At 37.1% G+C, this 26,631-nt stretch overlaps 1 protein-coding gene across 1 annotated transcript in view; it reads left to right on the top strand.

Moving 5' to 3' along the window:
• The first annotated feature begins 400 nt into the window (after positions 1-400).
• Positions 401-26,631, top strand: part of igf2r (insulin-like growth factor 2 receptor) — a 42,372-nt gene continuing 16,141 nt past the window's right edge. The window contains exons 1-31 of the mRNA XM_032584743.1: positions 401-632; positions 1,951-2,090; positions 7,971-8,089; positions 9,925-10,023; positions 11,007-11,139; positions 12,129-12,240; positions 12,421-12,529; positions 13,290-13,449; positions 14,553-14,742; positions 15,514-15,617; positions 15,784-15,948; positions 16,480-16,623; positions 17,213-17,365; positions 17,476-17,613; positions 18,474-18,624; positions 18,699-18,867; positions 18,941-19,056; positions 20,037-20,196; positions 20,863-21,039; positions 21,124-21,219; positions 21,321-21,422; positions 21,953-22,115; positions 22,577-22,753; positions 22,929-23,069; positions 23,156-23,334; positions 23,763-23,850; positions 23,938-24,135; positions 24,221-24,351; positions 25,116-25,219; positions 25,797-25,930; positions 26,011-26,207. Of these exons, the coding sequence (XP_032440634.1) occupies positions 496-632; positions 1,951-2,090; positions 7,971-8,089; positions 9,925-10,023; positions 11,007-11,139; positions 12,129-12,240; positions 12,421-12,529; positions 13,290-13,449; positions 14,553-14,742; positions 15,514-15,617; positions 15,784-15,948; positions 16,480-16,623; positions 17,213-17,365; positions 17,476-17,613; positions 18,474-18,624; positions 18,699-18,867; positions 18,941-19,056; positions 20,037-20,196; positions 20,863-21,039; positions 21,124-21,219; positions 21,321-21,422; positions 21,953-22,115; positions 22,577-22,753; positions 22,929-23,069; positions 23,156-23,334; positions 23,763-23,850; positions 23,938-24,135; positions 24,221-24,351; positions 25,116-25,219; positions 25,797-25,930; positions 26,011-26,207 (4,386 nt within the window). The 5' untranslated portion in view covers positions 401-495. The remainder of the gene's footprint in view (positions 633-1,950; positions 2,091-7,970; positions 8,090-9,924; positions 10,024-11,006; positions 11,140-12,128; positions 12,241-12,420; positions 12,530-13,289; positions 13,450-14,552; positions 14,743-15,513; positions 15,618-15,783; positions 15,949-16,479; positions 16,624-17,212; positions 17,366-17,475; positions 17,614-18,473; positions 18,625-18,698; positions 18,868-18,940; positions 19,057-20,036; positions 20,197-20,862; positions 21,040-21,123; positions 21,220-21,320; positions 21,423-21,952; positions 22,116-22,576; positions 22,754-22,928; positions 23,070-23,155; positions 23,335-23,762; positions 23,851-23,937; positions 24,136-24,220; positions 24,352-25,115; positions 25,220-25,796; positions 25,931-26,010; positions 26,208-26,631) is intronic.

Here is a 26,631-nt window from a genome sequence, read left to right as displayed (position 1 = left end):
TTTATCTACAAACCTTAGTCTAAATATCACTTGTAGTTATAATGAGACTTGCATTGTTGTTTTCATTCATTTTACTTCAAATTGTAGCTGTTGATTTTTTTTTTATTATTTCTTATTAACGACAAGTAGTCTCATTAATTGTTTACATTATAGATTTTACTGTCCATCAAGCTAGTTGTAATCAATTTGTAACATGTTCTGTCCATGCGAGATGTTAGCCAATTACCAACACAAGAGGACTAACCGATCTATAAATGGTATTTTAATTCCGAAATTACTCAACACACCATGCGGAAATGGAAATGGTGCTTTTAGTGGTTTGGACATTAGTTTTCCTACTGGCCGCGAACGCCTCTACAGTCAGCACCCTCCGAGTCATGTGACGTCCTGTCATGTGATTCAGTCACTTCCTACTGATTCGGTTCAGAGCCGATACTCTGCTGTATCATGTCGTCTTAATTCGGCTCCACGTTCGGGGTCCAGCTGAATAGAAACATGTTTTTCCAGGATAAAGCGACCCAACGCCGGCCTCTGAGGCTGGTTCTGTGGCTGTGCATCGGTTTGGGATGTTTTTTGGTTCGGTCCGGAGCAGAAAAGGTCCGCAGCAGCTTGTGGTACCAGGACCTCTGCAGGTAACAAGCACACCTCCAGAAACAGACCGGCGTTACAACGCATTAAACGGCCTTATTTCCTAGTTAAACCCCTCGGCTAACCATTTAAACCGGGTTATCTCGGCGTTAGCTGACGCTAAGTCGCTTCCCCCGGACTCGTTCAAATGCTAGCATCGCAGCACCTTTGACATTTATCTCCAGCTAAAAGCAGCTCTTTGTTTTCGAAACAGAACCAACTTTTAGCTTCGGCGGTACCGCTTTCAGTCGGTTAAACTGGACACCAGCGGTTGAGATGGCAGCGGCGGTTGACGCAGAAGCTCTGCTGGTGGGAGCTGAAGGGGCCAGACTGACCACATTTTCCGAGCACATTTTAAAGTGCTATTGATCAATAGTTCCTGGGTATTACATTTACTTTTGCCATATTTTGTCCATATATATATATATATATAAATCTAAAAAAAATCTACTTTAATAGACATTTAATACAGAAAATATAAATAGAAAATCAATAAAAGTTAAACTTCTGACTCTGTTATTGCGTATTTGTTGATGACATCACAAGAGGCGCTGATCATCCTGCTTAATTGACATGATGGCGGACAAACTGCACAGTAGCGCTGCTGCCTTGCAGCAAGAAGGTCCTGCAAAGTACATCTTTGATGCGATGCATGCCAGGAAAATATTTGGAAAGTTTGATGTACTTTAATGGCTGCATCACAATACGCAAAAATAATATTGCAATAAATGGTTTTTATGTGCGTCACTTTGTTTGCTCAAGAAGCAAACATGAAGCTGAGATGTGTAAAATTTTAAAAATTGTTTGTCTTCAGGCATAAATGAAACCGCTGTATGCTTTGCTAACATTGTGGTATTGTTTTAGAGATGTTTTTTTAGATGTTTAGAGATTGTAAAATATTTAACATAAAATTACTAAAAAGTCCATTTTGAAAATGATTACAAAAGTACTTTGAAGGAAAATGTGGGACGTTTTTAGGCTTTTGCGTTGTGTTTTTATTGCAGTCAGCATAAAAGATGCAAAACATCTGAGACTAAATATTTGCTTTTCTTCACTGGAGCTCTGTCAGTGCAGCTGTTGTCTAAATATTGACTCAGTAATAAGACAGGAATGATAACCAGTAACCTGAATGCTCACACTGGCTGCTGTTTGTTTCCTGGTTTTGTCACTTCACTAAAGAAAAATAATTAACCTCAATCCGGTTTTAATTGCAGAACATTTTATTGAAGATGTTGGATGTTTTGCCCCTTTTCTTCCCATTTTTATTAACTAAATATTGATTTCAATTCTTTCCTAATTAATTCTGTCTTATCTGCCTTTCAGCTATAAATGGGAGGCTGTAGACCTGGACAACAAAGTGAAATACACCATAAAGCTTTGTGAGTCTTCGCCACCGACCAGCTGTGGCTCCAGCACTGCAGTTTGCGCCCAAAGCCTCAGCGGTGATGTCAAGTACTCGGTCGGTGAGTACAGTCCAGTAAGGAGGAAGAAAGCGCTTTGGTTTTGTTTGGTGGTATATCGGACTGAACTACGTGGAAAAGTGTCTGCATTTGGTTGAATGTTGCAGGTCGGAGCTTAATTTGGGTCATAGTTACGTCAGATATACTTTTAGCCATGTTCGTATGGAGAGTGAAGCGTGCCAAATTACAAGAAATAATTGACGTATGAAATAACTATTTAAATGTCGTTAATTTAAAAAAATAAATACAGAATTAAATATAGAATTAATTATATGTGCCTCAATTAAATGTATTCATTTAATTTTAAAAACTATACATAACTATTTTATTATTAAATAATTTATGTCATATTCTTGTCCTAAAGCACACAATGAATTAATTTAAACTAAGGCTGCAACCAGAGATTATTTAAGTAATTTTTTTTTTTCTGTTTTGGTTTAATCCTTGCGCTGAATATGTAGTTTTTTCAGCAAAAGGTTTTTTTGAGTCTGTATTCTTCAGTTGATGATTAATTGGTTATTATTTTAATAATAATTACAATTAATCGTTTCAGCTCTAATTTAAACTGTCAGCTTTGCCCATCAAAACTCAGTGGGTGGGATTAGGATTAGATAAATTGCGAAGGGCTGACCGGTCCGCGCGACTAAAAAGGTTGGGGACAGCTGATATAGACAGATTACGACAATTAAAACTCAAAATCGAAATATCAAAGCATCATTCTGTAAAACATAATGGAAATTTCTTTAAAACTTTTCTGTATTTTCATCTAAACTGAAACAATTTTAAGTGTTTTAGGAGTTCCTGAGGGTTTTTATTTAATGTGACTGAAACTTAACAGACATCAAGAGATTAATGAAAACATGCAGAAATATAAGAAGATCTTCTTGTTTTTGTTTTATCCAAAATATTATGGTTGATACAACATAGATTTAGGGTCGCATCAAGGAAAGAAAAAATAGACTATAATAATATCACAAGAAGAAAATCATACAACAAATTAATGTTACGAGAATAAAGTTGTTATATCACAACATCATTCTCAAAATATTAAAATGTAATATGATCTATGGATTATTGACCACAACCTGTTTCACATGTTTAAATTTAAAATTGAATTTAAACATGTGAAAATGGCTAAACGCCATAGTTTTTATGACGATATTTCATACCCAGATGCTTTGTTTGTACCAGAAATATCTTCCTTTAGAAAAACTCTCTTCTTTTGATGTCCCAGAAATTCAGAAATCTTTACTTTTTACACACAAGAACCATGAAATGAGAGTTTTGTTAGAATAATTTTTGCATAAGAACCTTGCAGTAATCCTCCTTAATCTTGAGAGTAAAGCATTAATCAGTGTTTTCTCATGCTGTGTGTTCCTCACTGAGTGTGAGGTGAAATTTATGTTTTTATGTTTTTCATGCCGCCTGACAGCGCGCTCAGTCTTGCTGTCGACAACAGGAGGTTTTATTGCTGACTGAACTATTGATCTGATGCTGTATGGATCAGTTTGTTGGTGCTTCATTGGAGATCTGATCTCTGTGCTGAACAGGCAGAGTCCCTCCTCCTCCTCCTCTTCCTCCTGTTTGTCAGCAGCATCCTCATCTCCTTCACTGCAAAAACACAAAATCTTACCAAGTATTTTTGGTCTAGTTTCTTCTGAAAATATCTTATTGTAATTGAAATAATCCAAAACTAACTTTCTAGTAACTTTTCAGCAACATATAAGAGCTTGTTTTCAGTAAATAATTCCTTAATATTGATGAAAAAGACTCAGTTCCTCTGGCTGATTATGTTACTTACAAAAAGATATTGTTCCCTTGTTATCGGCAAATTAATCTGCTGGTGGAACTGGTGCGTTTTCAGGAATTATTGACTTAAAACAAGCTTTTTTTTCTCTGCTTCCTTCCTGAAGGAGGATGTTGCACCCCTACTGTTGCATGAATGAACCCATTTTGAAAAATGTATTCAGTTTTAGCTCTGAACGACATTTTGGTTTCACTCTGAGTAAGAATACAACCCTGGATGGGCCTCCAACTACAATTTTAGTTTATTAGGCATTTACTGGTTCACATTGGGCCAGTTAGGTTTGCATAACTTAATCCAAATCTATTTATTTTTTATTCTTGAACTGCAGCGCTAATGGTGACAGCATGTTGGAGCATCGCTGCTACGTTTATTCTCATTTGTTCCTTTTCTAAACGATTACTTTTTTTTTTTGGTTGAGGTGTTTTATGTTTGGATAATTATTCCCTCTGGCTGTGCAGCTGGAAGGATTTTTGCTCCTACTTTTTTTTTTTTTTTTTTTTTTTTTTTTTACTTTCAGACAGTTGTTATAATGTGTAACCATAGCAACAAGGTTTTGCAACTGAGAGCAGCTAATTAGCATCTCTAAAGCTCCAATAATACCTGAACTGCGACCTCAAATCACAGAGGAGTTGGAAAGGAGGCTTCATGGATGCAGATGCATAATAAGTAAAAATCCTTTCCCCTATTCTGCTGTCTCTTCACTTCATTTTCTAACCATTCAGGCAGATTTAAAGAGGAGCAGCAAAAGCAAAGGACCTGGAAGAGCAGCTTGCTAACAATTGATTGTGTCATCCAGAGTGTGTTTCTGGATGACACACACTCTGTTATTGAGCTGTTAGCATGTCGTAACAGTCATGATACTGTCATACACCTACAGTCTTCAGTCAGAGGCCTCTTCAGATGCAGTTGCAACACTGACAGCTACTCCATCCACGTCTGAGTTGCAATAAGCAATTAATTAATTAATTGCATGATAAATTAAAATGAGTTTGATTTCCATTCTGATGATTAATAATTTTTGAAGGGAAGTTTTGTTTCATCTTTTTGTTTTCAGTTCTGTGTGGTTTTTGTTTAATTTTTATTTATTGTTTTTGGTTGTTGAGTTTTATTTGTTATATTTCAAATATCTTCAAGTGGCAGTGTGGAGTGTTCTTCACAAAATTAAAGTTGATTGCTCTTGTATTATTATGCTATTTTCTTTATATTTGAAAATGCTACTAAAACAATTTTATCATTTATCGCAATAATTTCTGGGACAATTTATCATCCTGCAAATGTATCGTGTCAGGCTAAGCTAGTTATGACTGCATTTAATTTTAGGATAAATAAAGTAATTTTGAATTAAATTTAATCTCTCTGATATATGAAATCATTCAGTGTTTCTTTTGCTGATTTTAAAATATGTCTGAGCTAAAAAAGAAAACTGCAGCTAATGTTTCACAGGACACTTCCTTTATTCTTCTGCTGACCTCTTTGGCTGCCAGACTGAGTTATTTCAGGCTAAAACAACAGCTTGTCCTGCAGCCGGAGGTCACAAAAGTCCCCTTGTTGAATATCTGATATCAGAGTCGCTCTGTAACAAGGAGCCGTGTAGCTTTAAAGACAACACACGGTTTCACTTGCTTTAAAATCAAGTGAAAACTTGTGCAGTTGTTGGTTTTTATTATAGCTTTATTTTAGTGCATTGAGGAAGTGCTCTTATGTAAAGAGGAAGAATGAATAAGTGGTGACCAAGCAGCAGAGAGGTCAGATGATTTGGAGTTAAACAACTGTGACTGACTTCTCACATGACCCCTGAACGCATCAGCAGCTCACACAGACACAGAGCTGCTAGCTTGAGGCTTTATCTGCTCAGCAGTTTTACTACGATAAGGCGCTAAATTATCCGACTCATTGTATTCCAAAGGCTAAATTAGAGAAGTTAAACTAACAGTGAGTTCAAGGAATCACGTGAGTTTTCTCAGAACTCAGGGAAATAAAATCCAGACAGAGACTTTAGGCTACATGTTTTATACCCTCAGGTCGAAACATGTCAGATAGTTTCTGTAAAATCTGATGCAACCTTTTCTGTAGCTGTGCTTTAAAAAAAGAAAACGTTCCAAAAACAAACAGACTGAATAGGAAATGATTTAATTTCTCCCAGCTTCTTTCTGTTTACCTTCTAATCACTTTTGCGTCGTGTTTCTTCTGCATTAGATGTGATCTTGTTGCAAAGGATGCAGTTTTTGGTGAATTTTTTTAATTCAATCTTTCTTACAAAATAATTCTGTTTGCATGCAAATATTAAACAAATTTACTTCATCATAATAATTATTCAGCTTGGATAATAAGTAAAAAGTTTTTATTTTTTTATCATGTAAAGCGCTTTGATCTTTATAAGGTTGCTGAAATGTTCTAATCTATACCAATACATTTGATTGAATTTAGGTCCAGAATGTAACAGAAGAACATTAGCAAAGTTAGATATTAACAATGTTTTTTTTTTTTTTAATTATTTTTTTATTTAGTCAACTATCCACAACAGTACATTGAACACAGGGACAAAGTAAACATGACATTTTTTTTTTTTTTTTTTCCCCCTTTTCCCCTCCTTCCCACTCCCCATCCTGTGGTCTCTTCCTTTACCTTCTGTTTATTCTGTCCCCTACCCCTCCCCATCCATCCATACCCGGCTGCAAACAAAAGAAACAGCAAAATAAAGTAATAAAAAAAAAAAAAAAAAAAAAATTAATAATTATACAGCTATGGAATCACAATCATGAAAAACCCAGGGGACTAAGACAGAGTACAGAAACATGGACAGCATGTAAAACAGGCGTCCGCGCAAGCGTAGGTACACAGATCAAGACAGAACATGGATATTTAAAACTGCACAGGTTGACAATCACTATCGATAGCCAGATTCACAAGGAGCCGCCGGGCTGGGGGGACAGGCAACTACAGCAGAGCTGGCTCCTATGTGATTTTCAGGCTCGAGGGAGGGTATCCAGTCTTTCAAAATAAGACAATAGAGGGGCCCAAGTTTTATAAAATTTTTGGATCGAACCTCTAAGACAAAATTTGATCTTCTCTAACTTAAGGAACATGGACAGATCTTTCAACCAAAGAGAAGCCTTGGGTGGGTGTTCTGATTTCCACGCTAATAATATTCTTCTTCGGGCGAGGAGAGTTGAAAAAGCTAGTACATTTTTAAAATCATGTGTTAATGATATCCCCTCCCCTGGAGTTCCAAATATTGCCAATTCAGCACTGGGTTGGATACTTATTTCGAAAGCTTCAGAAAGGATCTGAAAAATTGTGGACCAGAAGTTACACAGTTTGTTACAGGTCCAGAACATGTGAGTTAGGTTTGCCTTAGCTATGTGGCACCGAGCACAGGTTTCAGATATTAACAATGTTAAAATATGAAATGTTTTACGATATATTAAAATAAAGCAATAAAGGTCCAGTTTTTCTTATTGAACTGATACCAGTACATAAAAAATGCCTGAAATTGTTACATATTAATGATGATCTACGATGCGTTGCTAATACAGGTTTCAGTTTTTCCTGTTCTTCCTTATCTCCTGTAGTTTGTAGGTTTGTCGGTCATCTGGTTGCTCGGTTACATTCCTTTTATTGTTGTCTTGTGATAGCAGCCTATCTTGACCCAGAGTTCACACAAACAAACACATAAAATCACTGAAAATATTCACCCAGTCACAAGGAAAATCATTAGTTTTTTTCTCATATGAAGCTCAGGTGTTCCAGTTTTTTTTTATCCATCTGTAAATTCTCTGCCAATAAATATCAAATTTTTTTTTTTTTTTTTAAATCACTGGCCTGCTGTCAGTTTTTAAAACTCGGATCCAGGCAGCGCTGAGCTTTTCCCACAGCGGACAGTTTTTCCTTTCCGGTTGAGTATTGACATGAAAAATGAAAACTGCTCTGACCCTGCAGTCAAAATAAACTTGGCGGTTGGGAGTTTGAGACATTAATCTGTCTAACTGTCTGCTTGGAGATAAAAACTAATGGTGAAAATGAATAATTTTAGCAGATAAAACAGCGTGCTGACCCTGTCCTCATTTACTCTGCAGGTGACCTTTCCCTGCAGAAGCTCTCTGGCACCGTGCTGGATTACAACTCCACCAACACATGCCCTGGAGGTACCAACCCGGTTCAGACCAGCATCGACTTCCAGTGTGGGAAAACCATGGTAAGATCCATGGCGACTGGTCTGACGGCGACCAGTTTCTTCCTGAACAGGGGATGTGTAATAATCAGGATATATGGAAGTGACTGACTGGTATTGTGTGTTATTCTCGTCTGATCCTGACGTCAGCAAACACCTGCTCTGCGCAGCTGTTTTGTTCTGGCAGCCTAACGACAAACCCTGCATGTGTTTTAATCCATCTACAGATATGCAAACAAAAATTCTGCAGCATTTCAATGTAAAGGAAACTTTATTTTTCTTCTTGAACAGGTTCGGTTAGCAAAATTAGATAAAAAAAGATACAAATGTAACATTTTTGCCTTTAAGAATTATAATAATTTCTGGGGTATAAAAACACGTTAAAGGTGACCTGCTCTTCCTATTGGCTATGCAAAACATGTTCATTGCATTTTTCGCACAAAATCATTCTTGGATAATGAGATTTTATTCTCTGCTCATTTCCTAATTGTTGAGCCTCCAGCTCAGCATTTACACTCACACATGAAAATGGCTGCGAACAGTTGCGCAATTATACAACCGTAAATCTTTGAAAAGTAAAAGTGGAGCCTCCTGCACAACAAACAAGGATATTCTAGATGCTCAGTCAACAGAAAAACACTTGTCTTTTCCAGCAGCCATTGTACAGAGCATACAGCAGTAAAACCAGCTGACCAAACATGCTGGAGATCCATCTGGGTTGCTAGGTAACAGGCTAGGTAACGGCGCAGTGCCTGATGATTTGTGATGTTACATTCAGTTTTTTGAAATTCCACACACAAAAAAACATGACGTTATTGCCAAATAAGTTGAAATAAGTGTTTTTAGAAGCAGCAGAAACAGAAATAGAACAAAAACGTGTGACCTTTGATATTCTGTAGAATGAATGCAGAGCAACGGGTGTCTGCTGATCTGATCACTGTTCTGCGGTTTTGTGTGAGTGCTCGCGTGTGTTGTGTGTGTGTGTGTGTAAGAGAGGGAGAGTTGCTGTTGGTTTGGCAGTGATGTCACTTCCTGTCGAGTCACAATGAGAGCAGTTCTGTTTCCGAAGACAAGGGGCTTAGCAGGTTATTATGTCTGAAAACAAGAAATGAAACTCAATAGAAAAAGAACAATGAAATGATAAAAAGGGAAGATTATACTGACAAACTTGTTAGCCAAGTTCAGCATCTCAACTTTTTAAATATTTGTTTGACTTGTTGGGCTTCAATGTTTGATTCTGCACAATTTTTCAATGCAATGATGTTTCTTTATTATTTTGCGTTGGCTGATATACTCCTCTGACTGAACAAATTAAAGTTGTTTTTACATGTTTGACCAAACTTCTGAAACTGTTGGTGTGTTTATGTGAGCTGTACTGGTGCAGAGTTAGGAAATAAATTTTTAATCAGTACATTTATATCTTATGTTTTAAAAAAAGAAACGTTTTAAATAAATTCAGCTGTTTTTCTGTATTTGATGTCAGTCGATACTAAACCTAAGATTTCGGTGTCAGAAGTGAAAAAAGTGGACTCTGTGTGTTTTTGTTTGTGATGGTAGGTTTGTGGCAATCCTTGCAAACATCAAGATGAGTTTGTATCCAACCAAAGAGCTGCAGAGCTCAAATATCCACATATACCAGAAAATTGTAGCTACAGAAAAAGTTTATTAAAAAATAAAACTCAAAAGATGTTATTTCTTGGTAAGTAAAAGCAGATAAACTCCATGTACTTTAGGTCACACAGGAAACTTATGACACATTTTTCCGAAAAGTCACCCACTCAGTAAAAAGCCAATGTCCTTTACATTGTTTTCTGCTCATTTATAACGAAACCGTTTTTTTTCACACTTCTGTGTAACAGGGCACCCCAGAGTTTGTGGCTCTGTCTGAATGTGTTCATTACTTTGAGTGGAAGACCTACGCCGCCTGCAAGAAGGACAAATTCAAACCACACAAAGAGGTAGGAGTCCTGACTGATGGTCCTGCTTGTAGGTTTCTGAGTGAGAAAGGAAACCGCATTTTTCTGCAGAAACAATTAGTCAGCTGACAGAAAGCGAAGCTTCCACATCCCATGAAGCGCTGCTGTCTGTGCTGCGCAGCAGAAAACCTGTCACATGCTGTCACCGTGAAATGAATTTACGTTGCGTTACTGCAAATATTTCAGTCACAAATTACTTCTTTTTTTTTTTTTTGAACTTCTGTTAAAAGTTCACCGACGTAACCAAAACATTTGCAACCGGTTAGGATTCAAACAATTAATCGTGTGATGAATCGGTTATGGAAATAATCGTCAACTGATTTAGTAATTGATTGATAGTTAACTGGAGCAATTTGTTAACTGGAGCAAAAAAGGCAATTTGCTGAAAGAACAGTAATTAAACCAAAACTGTACAAAAATATAAAGATTTTGTATTTAAGATAAAAAAACCTTCTTTGTTATTAAATATGTTTTACCCAGAACTCAAGTGGTAGTTTTGGCTTCACCTGGTTCAAATTGTGTTGAAAAATGTCCTATTAAGCACATTTTACTATCCAACTGTTAATCCGTTCATCTAAAAACAATCAGCAGATCAGCCCTGCATTGTTTTGATAAGTCAAGCAGAAAGGCCTGAACTTTTCACGTGTTGTATTTTTTTTAGCTTGATTATTTGCTATGAATGATCAAGCCTTCTGTAAAGGAATGCAGTGTTGCTTTTTAGGCAATAAAGTGTCTATTTTCTTAATTAAATATTTCTTTTTCATGTGTTAAGATCGTATAAACAGGCTTAAGGGGGTAATCGATAAATCTGCAAAATGCACCAATTTTTTTGATCCTATTAATCGTCAGAATAATTGAACTCTAAAATAATCATACCTATTATCTACCTCTTGCGTTAATGTAAAATCCAGTTCCTGTCTGTGTTTCTGTTGAGTGGTGTATTAACGCTCCTGCTGTGTGTTCAGGTTCCCTGCTACGTGTTCGACTCGGACGGTAAGAAGCACGACCTGAACCCTCTGATCCAGGTGGAGAACGGTTACCTGGTCGACGACGGCAACGACACCTCCGACTTTTACATCAACATCTGCCGAAGCCTGAGTGAGTGAAAACTGGACAGCTGATTAGATTTAGAAATACTGTGCCTTTTTAAAGCAGTTTCTACGGAAGAAACTGCTTTAAGAAAAAAACTGCTTTTTTTCTTCTTCTTTACTGAAGAAGAAGAAGAAAAATCAGATTTTCTTTTCTCAGAATTCTGACCTTTTTTTTTCTAAATTCTGGCTTAAATTTTAGAATTGTGAAATTTTTTTTTTGAATTCTGACTTTTGATCTCAGAAGTTTAAAAATGAAATTCTGAGGGGAAAAAAAATCAGCATTTTTATTGTTTGTTTTTTTTATCTGTGGCCCTAAACCTCATCTGTACGTTTCTCTGTCAGAAAATCGGTGTCAGTGTAGGCTGCTGAAAGTAGTGGCATTATTAATGTTGGTCAAACACTCAAAGAATATTTGTAAACGTTATCAGAAATTTGTTCCAGAAACGTCTTGAGATTAATATCAAAATTTCAGAGTTTTTTTTTTAATGCAAATTCTCTGAAATTTTGACTCTGAAAGTTTCTGAGATTTTTCGGGTGGAAATTTATTTATTTTCTGTCTATAATGGCCTGTCATAGAAAGCTGAGGGCTTGGATTTCATTATGTTCTCCTCGGATTCAGGTCAAGTAAAAAACCTTCAATTTAAATTTCAGAAACATTAGTAGACTTTTGAAATTGTTAGATTTTATCACTAAATAGTACTTTGATTTAATTCCTTATTTTCTTTTAATTAGTGAAAGTTTGATGTTATGCTTGTTTGTCTTATACTTTTTTAAATTTACTTAATCATTACAACCCAATATTGAGATTACAATTAAGCTAATTATTTATCATATTATAATCCTATAGTTTTAATGTGTTTATCTTGTTAGTCTTTAAATTATGCCCAGGAGCTTCCTGTTTAGAGGCAATAATTTATCCTTCTGATGCTGAACTGATCAGTAGGATTTTTAATGCAGGAATCTGTAGGATTTCAGTTCTTCTGTTTTGTCCTGCAGACATTCCAGATACGTCGTGTCCAGAGGGCTCTGCAGCCTGTCTCATCACAGGCCAAGGCTCCTTCAGCATGGGGGCTCCCAGCCGGCCGCTGGAGGCCGTGTCCAGCGACAGGCGAGTCTCTCATCGCTGCAGACATTTTCTTCAGCTCTTCTCTTGCTTGTTGTTAAAACTGAACATGAAACGATTCCACCGTGCTGCTTTTTCAGAAAGTTTTAGAGATAGTTGAACAACTTAATTGTTTCTGGCTTAAAAAAACACTGAATTAAAATTGTTGTGTAATTTTCTGTCCAGTTTGAGGTTACAGTATGAGTTAAGCGTCGAGTCGACGCCTCCGGAGAGATGTGGAGGACACCAGCCGACCGTCAGCATCACTTTCATCTGTCCTTCAAGCCGCCATCCCGTAAGTCCCACAGCTAGCGCTGCTAACCCGTCAAATGATCTGGGTCTCTGATTTAGCTTTTCAGCTTCCAGGCATTGGCTGTTTCTTTTGCCTGATTTTGTTGTTTTGTAACTGTTACTTATATGAATTATTTTCATGATGCACTGCAAAAACATCTTACCAAGTATTTTTGTTTTAATTTCTAGTGCAGATATCTTAGTACACTTGAAATAGGACAAAACCAAGTTACAAGTTATGTTTCATTGATATGTAGAAGCTTGTTTCATGTCAATAACTTATTAATATTGATGATAAACTACTTGTTCCCTTGGCAGATTTTTTCACTTATAAAATTGGAAAAATATCTTGTTATAAGTGAAATAATCAGCCATTGGAATTGGAACGTTTTCATCAACATTAATGAATTATTGGCTCATATTTCTTGCTGAAAAGTTAAATGGAAGTTAGTTGTCTTATTTCAAGATTACTAAGATATCCATCAAAAACTAGACTAAAATTACTTAAGATTCTGTGTTTTTGCAGTGTGAACTTTAAAATACCAAAATTTCCACATAAATATTTTGGCCCATGTGATATAATTTTTAAATATTAAATGACCGATAATTTGATCAGTTACTCAGTAAATTTAGTCGCCTTTTTACCAATACCTATTTACCCCAATAATTTCTCGGGCAAATACTGTTTGCTCTTACTTGAGTATAATCTTTGGGAACTTTACGCTCCTCTTCTTCCAGGTAACTCCTGATTGTTCTGATTTCAGGGCAGCGTCCCTAGGATGGTGGCCGAGTCAAACTGTCGTTACGAGGTGGAGTGGGTGACTGAGTACGCCTGTCACAGAGACTACCTGGAGAGTCACACCTGCAAACTGACGAGCGAACAGCACGACATCTCCATCGACCTTTCACCTCTCACCCACGTCTGTAAGTCTAAACAGGAGCTTTTTTAATCCCAGATTTTTACTATACACATGCACCAGTTAAAATTTACAATATATTAATATAAACATCCATGCAATGTTGATCACTAAAGAGAAAATGATCTGCAGGTAAATATTGAAAAACCATAAAATCTCTGAATTTCTTTTTTAAAAACAAATGGATATAGAGACATTCTATCCGTCCATCCATCTGATTCACCAACAAAAAGTTTTATTTTTATACATCAGATTGGTTAAAAAATGTGGATGTCTGGAAATGTAAAATCTTTGAGAATATGGAGGAAAACTTGTTGGAAACCTGCTGTTATGATGCATCTTTACACCAAAAAATGGTTTGAGGTTCGAAGCGTTTAATGAAATCTGATTGTTTTCAATCTGTAATCAATTGATTGTTAGATAAATGTATTGTATTTTTGTCCAGGATTACTAACTAAAAATGTTTTTCTCAGTTTAGAAAATCAAACTCAGACCAGTTACTGTAGCTTTTGGCTCAAAACAGTCTTTAAATTCTCTTTAAAATGAGATCTTTATTCTTAAGCTTCCTGTTTTTGTGTCATTTTGTCATTTATTCAATTTTACTGATTAACAGTGAGCAAAATGTATCTAAAATCTGTTCATTTAAAATTAAAACTAAAACATGATTCATTCCGCTGGTAACTTAGTTTTTAATGTGAAAGCGTGTTTAGAAACGGTTTCAATAAAAATGTCTGAATTTCAAACCCAAATGTTGCATCTTTTACAGCAATTTTTTTTCTTCTTTTGCAAAAATGAAAAACGATGCAAAAAAATAAAATAAAATAATTAAAAATGCATTGAAGCAGTTTGAAATATGTATGAATGAAGCCTGTAAATTAATTTATTTTAATGTTTTCGAACATTAAACAGTTTTTAAATAGACTTCAAAATCGTGTTGAAAAAAGCAGCACAAAAGAAACTTTAAATCATTTCAGCTCATAAAAATGATCATTTTTATGTAGTTTTCAAACAAACGTGTATATATTTAGATTTTAATGCCAATATAAATCCAGTCAGATCATCTTTTTTTATGAGTTTTACACAGACATGCTGTTGGTTTTGTGCGTTCAGCCACAGAAAGCCCCTACTTCATCCCGTCTCCGTCCGGTGAAGGCTCTGAGAGCTACCTGTATTACCTGAACGTGTGTGGGAGCGTCTCCAATGAGGTCTGTGGCAACGACCCTTTCACCTCATCCTGCCAGGTCAAGAAGTCCGGAAGCCCCTCTAAAGTGGCCGGAAGATTCCAGAACCAGACGTTACGGTAATGTTTGTCTCTGTGTGCCGGTTTCTGTTCTTTAGATTTAATCAAAAATAGATCTAATCTCAAATTATTTATTCATAATGTGACGCTTAATGTTTCATATCTGATTAAATGTTGTTGAAGATTTTTACAGAGAACCAAATGTTTATTATTTGATAAAATACAATTACTGGCAGGTTTATGATGTTTTTATGTTTTCATGATGTAAAATACTGCATACTCAGTAAACTTCATTGATATTATTGTCTAGATTATTGATCAAAAGTGGACAATATGGCTTAAAAATAAAATCTCATTTTAAAAAAGAATTTCAAACAATTTTTCCCAAAAAAATAAAAATAGAGCAACAACAAAAAAAATGATACAAATCACAGAAAATATCTAAAATCACTCTGAACTATGGAAACCCAATGATTGTTTTGGTGAAAAAAAATACAGATTTTTCAAAATTATAATCTAAAAAAACAAAACAATTTGATTAATCGATAAGATTGATTTACCGCTCATCCCAGATTATAAGTAATAAAATATCTATTTGTACCTTTGATAACTTCAGGTTTACTTTAGTATATGTGGACTGTAAACTTGTCGCAATCTGATGATGTTACCTCAGATCCATAAATTAAGAGGAAACTTTGGCCTGAATTTGAAAAACAAAAAGAATTGAATTTGTATGAAAATAAAAAGGTGCAAGAGCTTTAATGAATCTGCAGAATCTAAATGTTTTGTTATTAGTTAATATTCATTGAACTGTTATTTTCTCCTCTGCAGGTACTCAGATGGAGACCTCAGTCTGATTTATCCAGGCGGAGATAAATGTTCCTCTGGCTTCCAGAGGATGACCATCATCAACTTCCAATGCAACAAAACCGCATGTGAGTTGGACATTTTTGTACATTTCTGTAACATAATCACATTTCTTAAGCACTTACTGCTTTTTATATCTTTAAAACTGCATCAGAAAACAAGGTTCAGTTCGAAGGTAAAAGTCAAATCATGTCATAAGGTGATCTTATTTATTTTTCTCTTTGTGTTTTACAGCAAACAACGGACACGGCAGTCCGGTTTTCGCCGGGGAGACGGACTGTACGTATTACTTTAGCTGGGACACGGCGTTCGCCTGCGTCAAGGAGAAGGAGGACCTGCTGTGTCAGGTCAGAGTCGGCAGCAAACACTACGACCTCTCACGCCTTACGAGATATCCCGGTGAGTTTCTCCTTACATCTTATTTAAATCCGCTTCTGATTAATCCGACCAGCGATTATTTTTGCTCAATTAATCCTTCCACTGAGTTTTAAAATAATTTTCACTCTAAATTGAGCTATTTTAACATAATTTCAGTTGATGTCATCCAAGTATTTCTGTGGATGGTGATCCACTAGCAGTCAGTGCTGCAACAAATCTGAAGAAGCCTCTGACTGAAAACTGTTGCCGTATGACAGCCCCATGCTAACATGCTAACAGCTCAATTTTCAGGCAGTAGAGACGATATTCCACAAAGTCGTAGCTTGTCCCTAATATTCCATCACAGAATTGACTTGAATTCAAAGTCCAAACAAGATGGCCGCTCTGGGCACGCTGACATCACTCAGAATTATGGAAGTCCAAGGAGTACATTGATGGAAAAAAAAAAAAAGAATTTATCACTTCATAATTCTGAATTAAAAAGAACTTTGAGAAACCTGGAATCATTCAAGTTTGTCTTGATCTTTTGCCTTTTTCTCTGTTCTGCTTCAGAGTCGAAGGACGGTGAGAACTGGAGGGTAGAGGTCGGCCCATCCGCCAAACCAGACACGCGTTACTTCCTGAACATCTGCCACAAAGTCCTGAGGAGAGGAGGAGCTGCCAGCTGCCCAGATGACGCTTCCTTCTGCGCTGTGGGTAAGACGTCCACAGGAATCCTAAATCTTACACTGCAAAAACACAAAATCTTTCCAAATGATTTTGGTTTCTACTGTAAATATCTCAGTACATTACAAATAACTTTTCAGCAACATAAGAGAGCTTGTTTCAAAGTGGCGATATTATGTAAAATCGACTTTTCTGATATATAATGTTATTCCCTCATCAAAAACAAACCTGGAGTGTTGCCTTGATTATTTCATGCATGTTTGAGAAATCCTTTAGTCTCCATGGCAACCATTCAGCTGTGCAAAACGCCTGTGTGGACTTAGCCTTCGAGACACAGCTCTTCCTCCAAGCTGTAGTTTCCCAGCTTCCACCTCACAGAGCATCGCTCCCTCACTCAGCTCCTTCAGACTAGCCAGCAGCAATTAGCAACTACACAACTGCTGAGCTCATTACAGGAGCTACTTCTCAGAGCAAAACTGGTAAAAATGTTGCTAGAGGGTTAATGGAGGAGCCATGTTGTGATGACGTCCTGAAGGCAGAGTTTCAGTGTATCATTATAATTTTTGCTGAACATGACGGGTCATTTATTTAATGATCTCTTTGTTTCTTTCTGATTCAGATAAAAATAATGAAACCATCAACCTGGGCAGCTTCCTCTCTCCTCCCCTGATGACTAAACAGGGAAGTGACATCAGACTGACATACACTGAAGGAACGACTTGCGAAAACAAGAAGACGACCACAACTATTCTGACTCTCAAATGCAAACCAGGTGAAATAAACAACAGGATTTCACTGCCATATTCTCTGTGTTTATGTATCTTTAGCATCTTTTTTAAAATTTGATAACCTTCTTTTTCCTCCTTCCTGCATGTTCTGCAGGCCATCTTGAGAACCCTCCCATGCTTCGCAGCATTTCCCCTGATAAATGTCTGTATGAGGTGGAGTGGTACACCGCTGCTGCCTGCGTCCTCTCCAAAACAGAAGGACACGACTGCACGGTGGAGGACCCCCAGGCTGGTACGACACCAACACCAGTCTCTAATACTTCATGCTAAACTACCCCAACATGAGGAAAAAAAAAACATATTTAGCTTTTTATGGTTGCCTTTGTTTCCTCAATCAGCTTCATTGGAAATCAAAAATGATCTAAAAAGGATTTTTGCATATTTGGCTTTTTTTTTTGTTGATAGTTTAGACCCTCAATATTCTTCAACCAGTTAGTTTTTAAGTTGAAAACAGTCCAGGAATTTTAGGCTAATTCTAGACATTTAAGATGATTATTTATAATCCAAAAAGTGAAACAAGGGGAGGGTAAAAATGTTGCTTCATCGGTGCCAGCAAAAAGTTTTTTTCAATAAAATGTCCATTTGAAAACCTTGTGAATTGATTGGATCTCCCAGCCAGTGGCTGCTGGGAGCAGCATGCTGTGTCACGTTGGTATAACATTAAAAGCACTTCGATGTGAAGTCATCATCGTCTTCTTCTTGTGTTTATTAACTCAAGAAGAAGCTATTTTGGTGTGTATTACCACCACCTACTGGTGATAATGCACCATTCAACTCAGAATGTCAATATTGTTCAAATATGCTTATAAATGATGTGAATTATCTCAGTTTCCACAGGGAGAATTATTAACATTTATATACACTTCATTTCATTTTCATTTTATTTGTTCACTTAAAAAAGGAGCAATATGCAAAAAAAAATTAATAGATACTTTTCAATCTGTACCGTTAAAAATGTGATTTATGGAGATTTCTTTAGTCTGGACATTGTGTTTTGGAGATTTCACTTTCTCTCGTTCCATGCTAATAAACCCTGACCTGGTTCGAGTTTCCTGTATTCCTCCTTCAGTTTTTAATCCTCCTCATCCACAGGTTTATCCTTCGACTTGTCTCCTCTCACCAAACCCAACGGCGGCTTCTACAACGTGACCAGCGGCGGCTATGACTACTACATCAACGTCTGCGGTCCGGTCAAAGCCGCCGCGTGTCCTGAGAATGCCGGAGCGTGCCAAGTGGAAAAGAGGTGAACCTTCGCCTCCAAATCTCTGCACTCAATCCAAACCTACAGGATTAACTCCCATCTATTCCTGCTTTCAGCTCCTGGAGTCTTGGGGAGGCGAACTCCCGCCTGTCCTACTACGACGGCCTGATCCAGCTGACCTACAGCAAAGGCTCCCAGTACAACAATGCGTTACACACCCTCAGATCCACCCTCATCTCCTTCCTGTGTGACCCCGAGGCTGGAGCAGGAAGCCCAGAGTTCCAGGTAAAATTCCTTCTTCTTCTGACATCCGTCAAACTCTTTCTGCATGTTGTTGATTCACACTTTCTGAATGCAGGTAGAAGATAACTACACCTATAACTTCCGCTGGTACACATCCTACGCCTGTCCTCAGCGGCCTCACGAGTGTTTGGTGACGGATCCCATCACACTGGACCAGTATGACCTATCCAGGTAATGCTTTTGTTTTTAAATATAAAGTTAGCATTAATTACAGCATTAATTCAGCACTTTGATGAAATCATCACGACGTTAGTTGGGTTTTTTCTTTAGGACTGTGTTGGGAAGCTGGTAATGATTTCACTGAATCATTACTTATTAAGGGAATGAAGACACTGTTTACAGCTGCTATTGGAGCAGATTTTTTTCTTTCTTTTCCCCTTAAAAAGAAAGTTTGATGCCTTCCCTGATGATGATTTTGTCCGGCATAGGTCTGTCTCAGTAGTAAATTTTGCTAGAAGATAAATTGTCCCAGAAGTTATAGCGATAAACAATAATATTGTTGTTTATACCATTTTCAAGTAATATAATGGCAACAACTGCAAAATAATGGAAGAACACATTCTCAAAGATCAATAAACTTTAAATTCTAAAGAACTTTTAATGCTACAACTGAGATATAACCAAAATAAATAAACAGAACAACATAAATATAAACATACAATATAAATTTCTTTATATTTTGCAAATAAAAATGAAAAATAAACAGCCATTCTGCATCTGAATCTGATTTGATTTCATTTCGTAAACTCTTTAAAAATGTGTGTTTTCATTTTGTTGCTTGAATATAAAATTGATCTAAAACAGTCACTGCAAAAATACAAAATCTTACCAAGTATTTCTGGTCTGGTTTCAAATTCCTTAGCATTTGAAATAAGATAAAATTGGAAAAATATCTTATTATACGTTAAATAGTCTGCTGGTCGAACAAGAACACTTTTTTTAAATATCAATATTAAGTAATTATTGACTTAAAACAAGCTCTTAAATTTCACTGAATCATTACTTGTAAGTTGGTTTTGTCTTATTTCAAGTCTAATAAGATATTTTCACTAGTAACTAGATCGATATTACTCTGTAAGACTTTATGTTTTTGCAGTGTACCGATTTGTCCTCCTCAACTACCTAATTGCTTCTTCTTCTTCTGCCTCCAGTTTGTCGCGGTCTACCTCAGCCAACAACTGGGTGGCGATGGATATGACCGACGTCTCCAATCAGAAGAAGTATTACATCAACGTCTGTCGGCCAATCGTCCCCGTTCCAGGATGTGACCACGACTCATCGGTCTGCCAGATGAAGTACATAACAGAAAAGGTCTGAATTCACCTTTTTCTTCACCAGATATTAGTGAAACTTGAGGTTTTACTACAATATTTTGTGGTGGTATACTGATAAAAGTGTTCATAAGTACTATTCATTACTTTTGTTAGGTAACTGTGTGGCAATTACAGCCCCAAAAACACAAACAATGCATTTGAAAAACATTCCCATTTGTAATATGCTTTCAGTCACATAAATGATTTGTCTCTAAACTGCACACAGTCACTACATTTAATCAAATTCTTTCATATTTATTGTCAGGCTGAGTAATTGATTATTGGAATAATTGTCTACTAATTTACTAATTGAATAAAAAGTGGAGAAAATACTAAAAATAATCCTAACAATGAATGATTTAGCATAAGCTAATGCTAAAGCGCTAACTTCAGCTCGAATTATATTTGTCTTTGAAAGACAACAACCCTCAAGCAGCAATTTAATTTTTAGTGAATTAGAGTTTTAGAAATAATCGGAAAAAATTAATTTAGGGGAAGCAAAATGCGCTAAACTAAGTTAAATGTTTCTAAAGTCAGTAAAAGCATTAAACAAAGCATTAGCTCTGCTTCTGGTGCATTAGCTCAAGTTTTCCCACCGCAGGTGAGCATCGTAGCCTTTCGTTAATCCAGAGGAAGTTTAAGTGGCCTCGTGTGTCGCCTTCAGGGCTCGCCAAAGGAAGTGGTGTCCGTCAGCAGCATGGGAAAGTCCAAGAAAGGGCCGATCATCGAGGCCCGGGACCGTCTGCTGCTGGAGTTCACAGACGGTTCTGTCTGCATGTCGGAGGGTCAGAAACTGTCCTACACAACGCTCATCCACCTGGTCTGCCACAGAGGAGCCATAGTAAGTCCAGTCTGTCACAAAACCAACCTGTGGATGTTTTCCATGAAGCTGGATGTGATCGTGTTTCTGCTGCTCACTCTGAAGGTCAAGTCGCCGCAGTTTGAGTTAAGCCAGAACTGCACTGCCGTCTTTATTTGGGAGACCAAAGCCGCCTGCGCCATCCAGACCGTTGAGAATAACGTACGTTTCCCACATCCTCCTCATTTTTACACCTGCAGCAAAGATCACCTGTTCACTTGAAGGTAAAATGTTGAAAGATGTTGATTGCTGGTATTTTTCAGACTTGTGCGATTGTGGACCCTGACTCAAATTTCAAGTACAACCTCCAGCTTCTGGCCTCTAAGGACGGATACCGGACAACTGCTAACCGCAAAGACTTCCTGGTAAAACTAGCAATGTTTCTGTTCTCAATTTGACATTTTAAAAATAAAATAGCTTTACGGAAACACACCGATTTAAGTTTTGATGCTAGGGTGAGGGGATTTTTTATTGTTCAGTTTAATTTGCTAATGTGCAATGGAAACATTTCTTTCACATCACACGAGTCCCTTGTGATTTTAGTTCCATTTCTTATTTAATGAAAACACATCAATTGCAAAAAATTTTTTTTGTTTGTTTGTTTTTTGGGGTTTTTTTTTTACATTAGTCGGATATAGACAAAGTTTTGAGCGTAATTGTAATGAAAACACAGCTTCTGATGTGTCATTTAATATTAGTCACAGTGCAAGATCTTCTAGATCATTTTTTAAAAAATCCAGGAACTCATTTGATAACAGAAAGTTGAATTTTTATTGTTAGTTTGTCCTTATTTTGTTTTCCCTCATTTAAATGTAACAAAGTGAACTACACTTCTTTTATTATGAGATGTATCCAGGAGTTTTTGTTAAACAGAAGTGATACCTCCTGCCTGCAGCTGAACATCTGCGCAGACGCCCCGGGATGTGGCTCAGGAATGGGTGGCTGTGAGCTGGAGGCCGGGCAGCCGTTGTCCCCAGTGGGGGTGCAGAAGACGCTGAAATACTCCACTAACGGTGAACTACAGCTGACGTACAGGGGGCAGCTGGATGAGCAAACAGGTACTGAAAACACACTTTATTTAACAATAAATGTAAAATAACAGCAACTAATTAAAAACTGGATTTTATTTTTAATTTCACAAATGATTTCAGTTATTTGTCGTTTACTCAAATCAGCAAAAAATGATGGAAAATTCATAGTTATTTAAAGCTTAAGTCGATTTCATCACATCTGGAGTCCGAAGTGCTTTTTTTTAAAATTTAATTTAGTTTTTTAAACCTTTATTTCATCAGGTAAGATGGTTGAGAACTAATTCTCATTGCTAAGGAAGCATCAACACATCGAACAGCAGAAAAGCTGCTGCCCTGTGATTGGTTGGTTTACTGTTTGTAGTCGAACAGGAGGCCAGGGAAATATTGGGAAACACATCATGGAGTTTCTTAAAATATTAAATGTTTTTCCACATTTTTTATGATTTTTTTTTCTTTCTTTTTCTTGTGATGTCGCCATGTTTCTCCAGGAACCAGAGATACGTTCATCGTTAACTTTGTGTGCGACCCAAACTCTCACCCGGGCTCAATAACGCAGGTTCATGAGGAAATGAGCTCTTCATCCACCCATGTGGTTCATAACGTCCTGTTTGAGTTCTCCACCGCGCTGGCCTGCGTCCCTGCTGCGGTTGACTGCACCATCGCTGGTAGGAACACCGACACACTTTATTCTTATTCTTTACTGGTTTTAAGGCTCAGTTCTGAATTGGCCGCTCCAATTAATCGATTGCTAAATTAGTTGACAATGTTTTCAATAATTGATTAATCCCGATTAATTTGATTAACCGTTGTGGCCATAAAGTAATCTTGATTGTTTTTCAGATTCCCGTGGAAATGAGTATGATCTGAGCCACCTGGCCCGAGATGAAGACGACGCTCCGTGGATCCCAACGGACGCCGGCCAGTCGCGCAGATTCTACATAAATGTCTGCAAGCCGCTCCCGACGATGGACAAATGTCCAGGTTAGGACAGCAGAACATTCTGGTTCCCTCCGTTTTTCCAGTCTAGCCTTTGATTTCAACCCTTTTCTCGTAAACCTCCTCCTCAGTGGGTCCTCTCGGAGCTTGCGGTGTGATTGGTGGGAAAGGTTTCAACCTGGGATACATGCAGTCCAGCCCGCAGGTGGCGGAGGATGGCTCCATCAGCATCGTGTACCAGAACGGAGACAAGTGTGGCAATTCGTCCACTTACTCAACGCGCATCATACTGCAGTGTGACGACAGTCCGGTGAGTCTTTCCAGCTCCAATGAGAGTGGAAATACAGTACTGTCTCTTTAAAAATTCTGCCTTCAGGAAGTCATCACAATGTAGCTCCTCTACTAACAATTTAACATTTTTATCAGCATTTCACTGAGAAGTAGTTCCTATAATAATCTTAGCTGATGTTTAGTTCCACCAGGTGTTTGCTAATTGCTTCTGGCTAGTCTGAAGGATCTTAGTGAGAGGGTCCACTAAAACATCTACAGTTAGTGGAATCCGTGAACAGACGTGGGCCTATTGTAGTAGCAATTTTTGCATTTTTTCCCCCTGGAAAATTCAATTCAACATCTTTAATTTGAGCAAATATTATTGAATAAATTAGCACATACCTCTGCAGAAAACTAACCAAAACCAATCAAGTAGCTTTGTCTTGATGCATGGCTGTTTACTCCCAGGGCTCACCTGTGTTTGACCGTCAAGAAGGCTGTGAATACATCTTCCTCTGGAGGACGTCAGAGGCCTGCCCCATCAGGAAGGTTCAAGGTAAAACCAGGTTTAACTTCCAACATTCAAATGTTTTCAATCAAAAGATTTACAAAACTTGAAGCAAGAATTGTCTTTTCTTTGCAGGGGATAACTGTCGAGTTCGTGACACCAAGAGTGGCTATGAGTTTGACTTCAGCTCCCTTAAAGACGGAAATTTTTCCGTCTCTAGTGGCAAGTACAATTACCATCTGTCGGTTTGCAGCCCACTGAAGAAAAATGTCTGCCCCGCCAAAGACGGTGTGTCGTCCTGCCAGGTGACTGGAAACACTCACAAGATCGCTGGTAAGGGCGTATTAATGTATTCCAATTCTTTTCTGTTGTTTATGTTTATAGTTTTTTCTCTAACCTCTTGTGTTTGGTTCTGTAGGACTGTCCAATCAGAAATTGAGTTTCGTCGGGGATCAGATCCTCCTGAACTACACCAGTGGGGATGTCTGCCATAAAATCTATAATAGATCCACAGTCATTAGCTTCTCCTGCAACCCTGACAAGCATCCAGTAGGTGTCACCAGTTGTGGGAAATTGTGGCTCACTTTAGACGAAAACGATTAATCTGATTAATCATCAGCTAATATAGTAATTGATTAATCGTTAACTGGAATGTAGCGATTCCAGTTAAAAATGCTGTTTGCTGAAAGAACGACACACAGCAATTGATACAAAACTGTACAAAAAATTTACACATTTTTGCATTTAAGATAAAAACAAAACATTTTGTCTGTAAAAATGTTCTCTCCTGAACTCCTTAGATGTCATAGTTTTAGCTTTATCTGGTTCAAATTCTGTAAATAATAAAAAAAATCTTTATCTATCCAATTATTAATTGATTAATTTAAATGATAAACAGATCAGCCGTACAGTATATTGATGTTAAGTCAAGCAGAAAGAGTTGAGCTTTTCATATGTTGATTTTAGAAAGATTGTTTTAGCTGCGTTCACTGAAGGAATACTGTTACTGCATTTTAGTAATAAAATAAAATGTTAATTTCCTTACTTATCAAAGGATTTAAATATTTGTTTGCATCTTTTAATGAATTTCCAATATTGCATAAAAAAGTGGTTAAATAAGCAATCTGTAGTGTGGTAATTTTCTTTATCCGATTAATTTATTAATCGTCGGAATATTCGGTTACTGAAATAATTATTTGCAGCTCTAATATTTATTATTTATTCTGTCTAATGATGTGCTAGGATTCATTTATGATTGTTACATTTTTCTTTTAAATACTTAAAAATGTGTGTTTGGGATTTTCCGTCTCCAGGGATTACCAGAGTTCATGAAGGAGACTCCGGACTGCACCTACCTGTTCAACTGGCCCACAGCGCTGGCGTGCATCCCAGTCAAAACCACCAGCTGCTCCTACAAGTAAACATGCATAAAACACATTCTGCCTCATCTCTGTGTGCACATGGTGATGAAATCCTACAGGACTGGGTTTGGAATAATCTGAAATCTGTGACTAAAGTAGGATTATTTTTCCCCTTTTTCTTGTTACAATGGAACAAAGGTGGGAGAGAAGTATATTTTTAAATATAAGTAGATAAAAATCTGACAGTGTGAACTGAAAAGAGGACTGTAAACATTTATATCACTCTTATATCAGTCTTTGCAAACAGATGAAACAAATTTTCTTCATGTTGGTTCTAAATTTAAAAAATTTTATTAAAAAAAATTACCAAAAATAAAGGTTTTTGGAAAAAGTTATTTCATTAATTTAAATAGAGAAGTAATTTTTTTTAAATGTATATTTTTTTAAATGATTTTAGTTTAAAAATAAAGTTAATATAAAAAAATTGCAATATTTTAAAAATGTAAAATTTATCATTTTGGGGGGGTATATGTATTTATTTAGTCTTTATTTTAGTCTTGATGCCAAAATAAGTAACTGACTTAAAGCCTAAAACGTTAAATTTTGCATCTTTTTGACTCATTTTATCCTCAGCGACGGTCAGGGCCACTCCTACGACCTTTCACCTCTGGCTTTGGACTCTAAGAACTGGGAGGTGGACGCCTCGACTCAAAACCCAAGGAAAAAATTTTACATCAACGTCTGCAGGCCGCTGGTGCAGCAGGGAGGTCCGTGTGAATCTGAAAACATTCCACATTCACTAAACACCCAGAAGTCAAACATTGAGCGTTTGCACGTCGCCCTGCAGGCTCGTGGAAGTGTCCGTCCAGCGCAGCGTCCTGCTTGATGGACGGGAACAACTATATGAGTCTCGGGCAGCTGACGTCCGGTCCTGAGCTGGACAAAGGCATCCTGAAGCTGCAGTACACCGGCGGCCATCGCTGTCCGGATGGCAGCAACAACCGGAGCACCATCATCCACCTCCAGTGCGACAAAGACAAAGTGGTGAGAGACTCTGCAGCCTCCAGCTACACACCTCTGGCATTACTCAAATTACATAATAATCGCATCTCTTTGGGATTAACGGCTACAGAAGCGACGAAGGACACTCAACTCCACTCAAAGTACTTATTCCCCAAGTTATGCTGAATTTTTAATTTTATGCACATTTATGTGTGCAAATTTATCAGAATTTATTCTACGGCTGAAACTTTTACTTGCATAAATTGTGATTAATTGGATAAATCGTGATTAATCTAATATTGAAATAATTGTCAACTAATTCAATCACTGATTAATTAACTGGAGTAAACAGACTTAAAAAAGGCCATTTGTGTAAAGGACAAAATATTTAGAGTCAAAACGGTACAAAATATATGCTTATTGCATTTAAAATGAAATTAAAAACAACCTTTTCTGTATATATGTT

This window comes from Xiphophorus hellerii, chromosome 15 (genome assembly GCF_003331165.1).
Source record: "Xiphophorus hellerii strain 12219 chromosome 15, Xiphophorus_hellerii-4.1, whole genome shotgun sequence".
NCBI lineage: Eukaryota > Metazoa > Chordata > Actinopteri > Cyprinodontiformes > Poeciliidae > Xiphophorus > Xiphophorus hellerii.
This window is presented reverse-complemented; position numbering and strand designations above follow the sequence as displayed.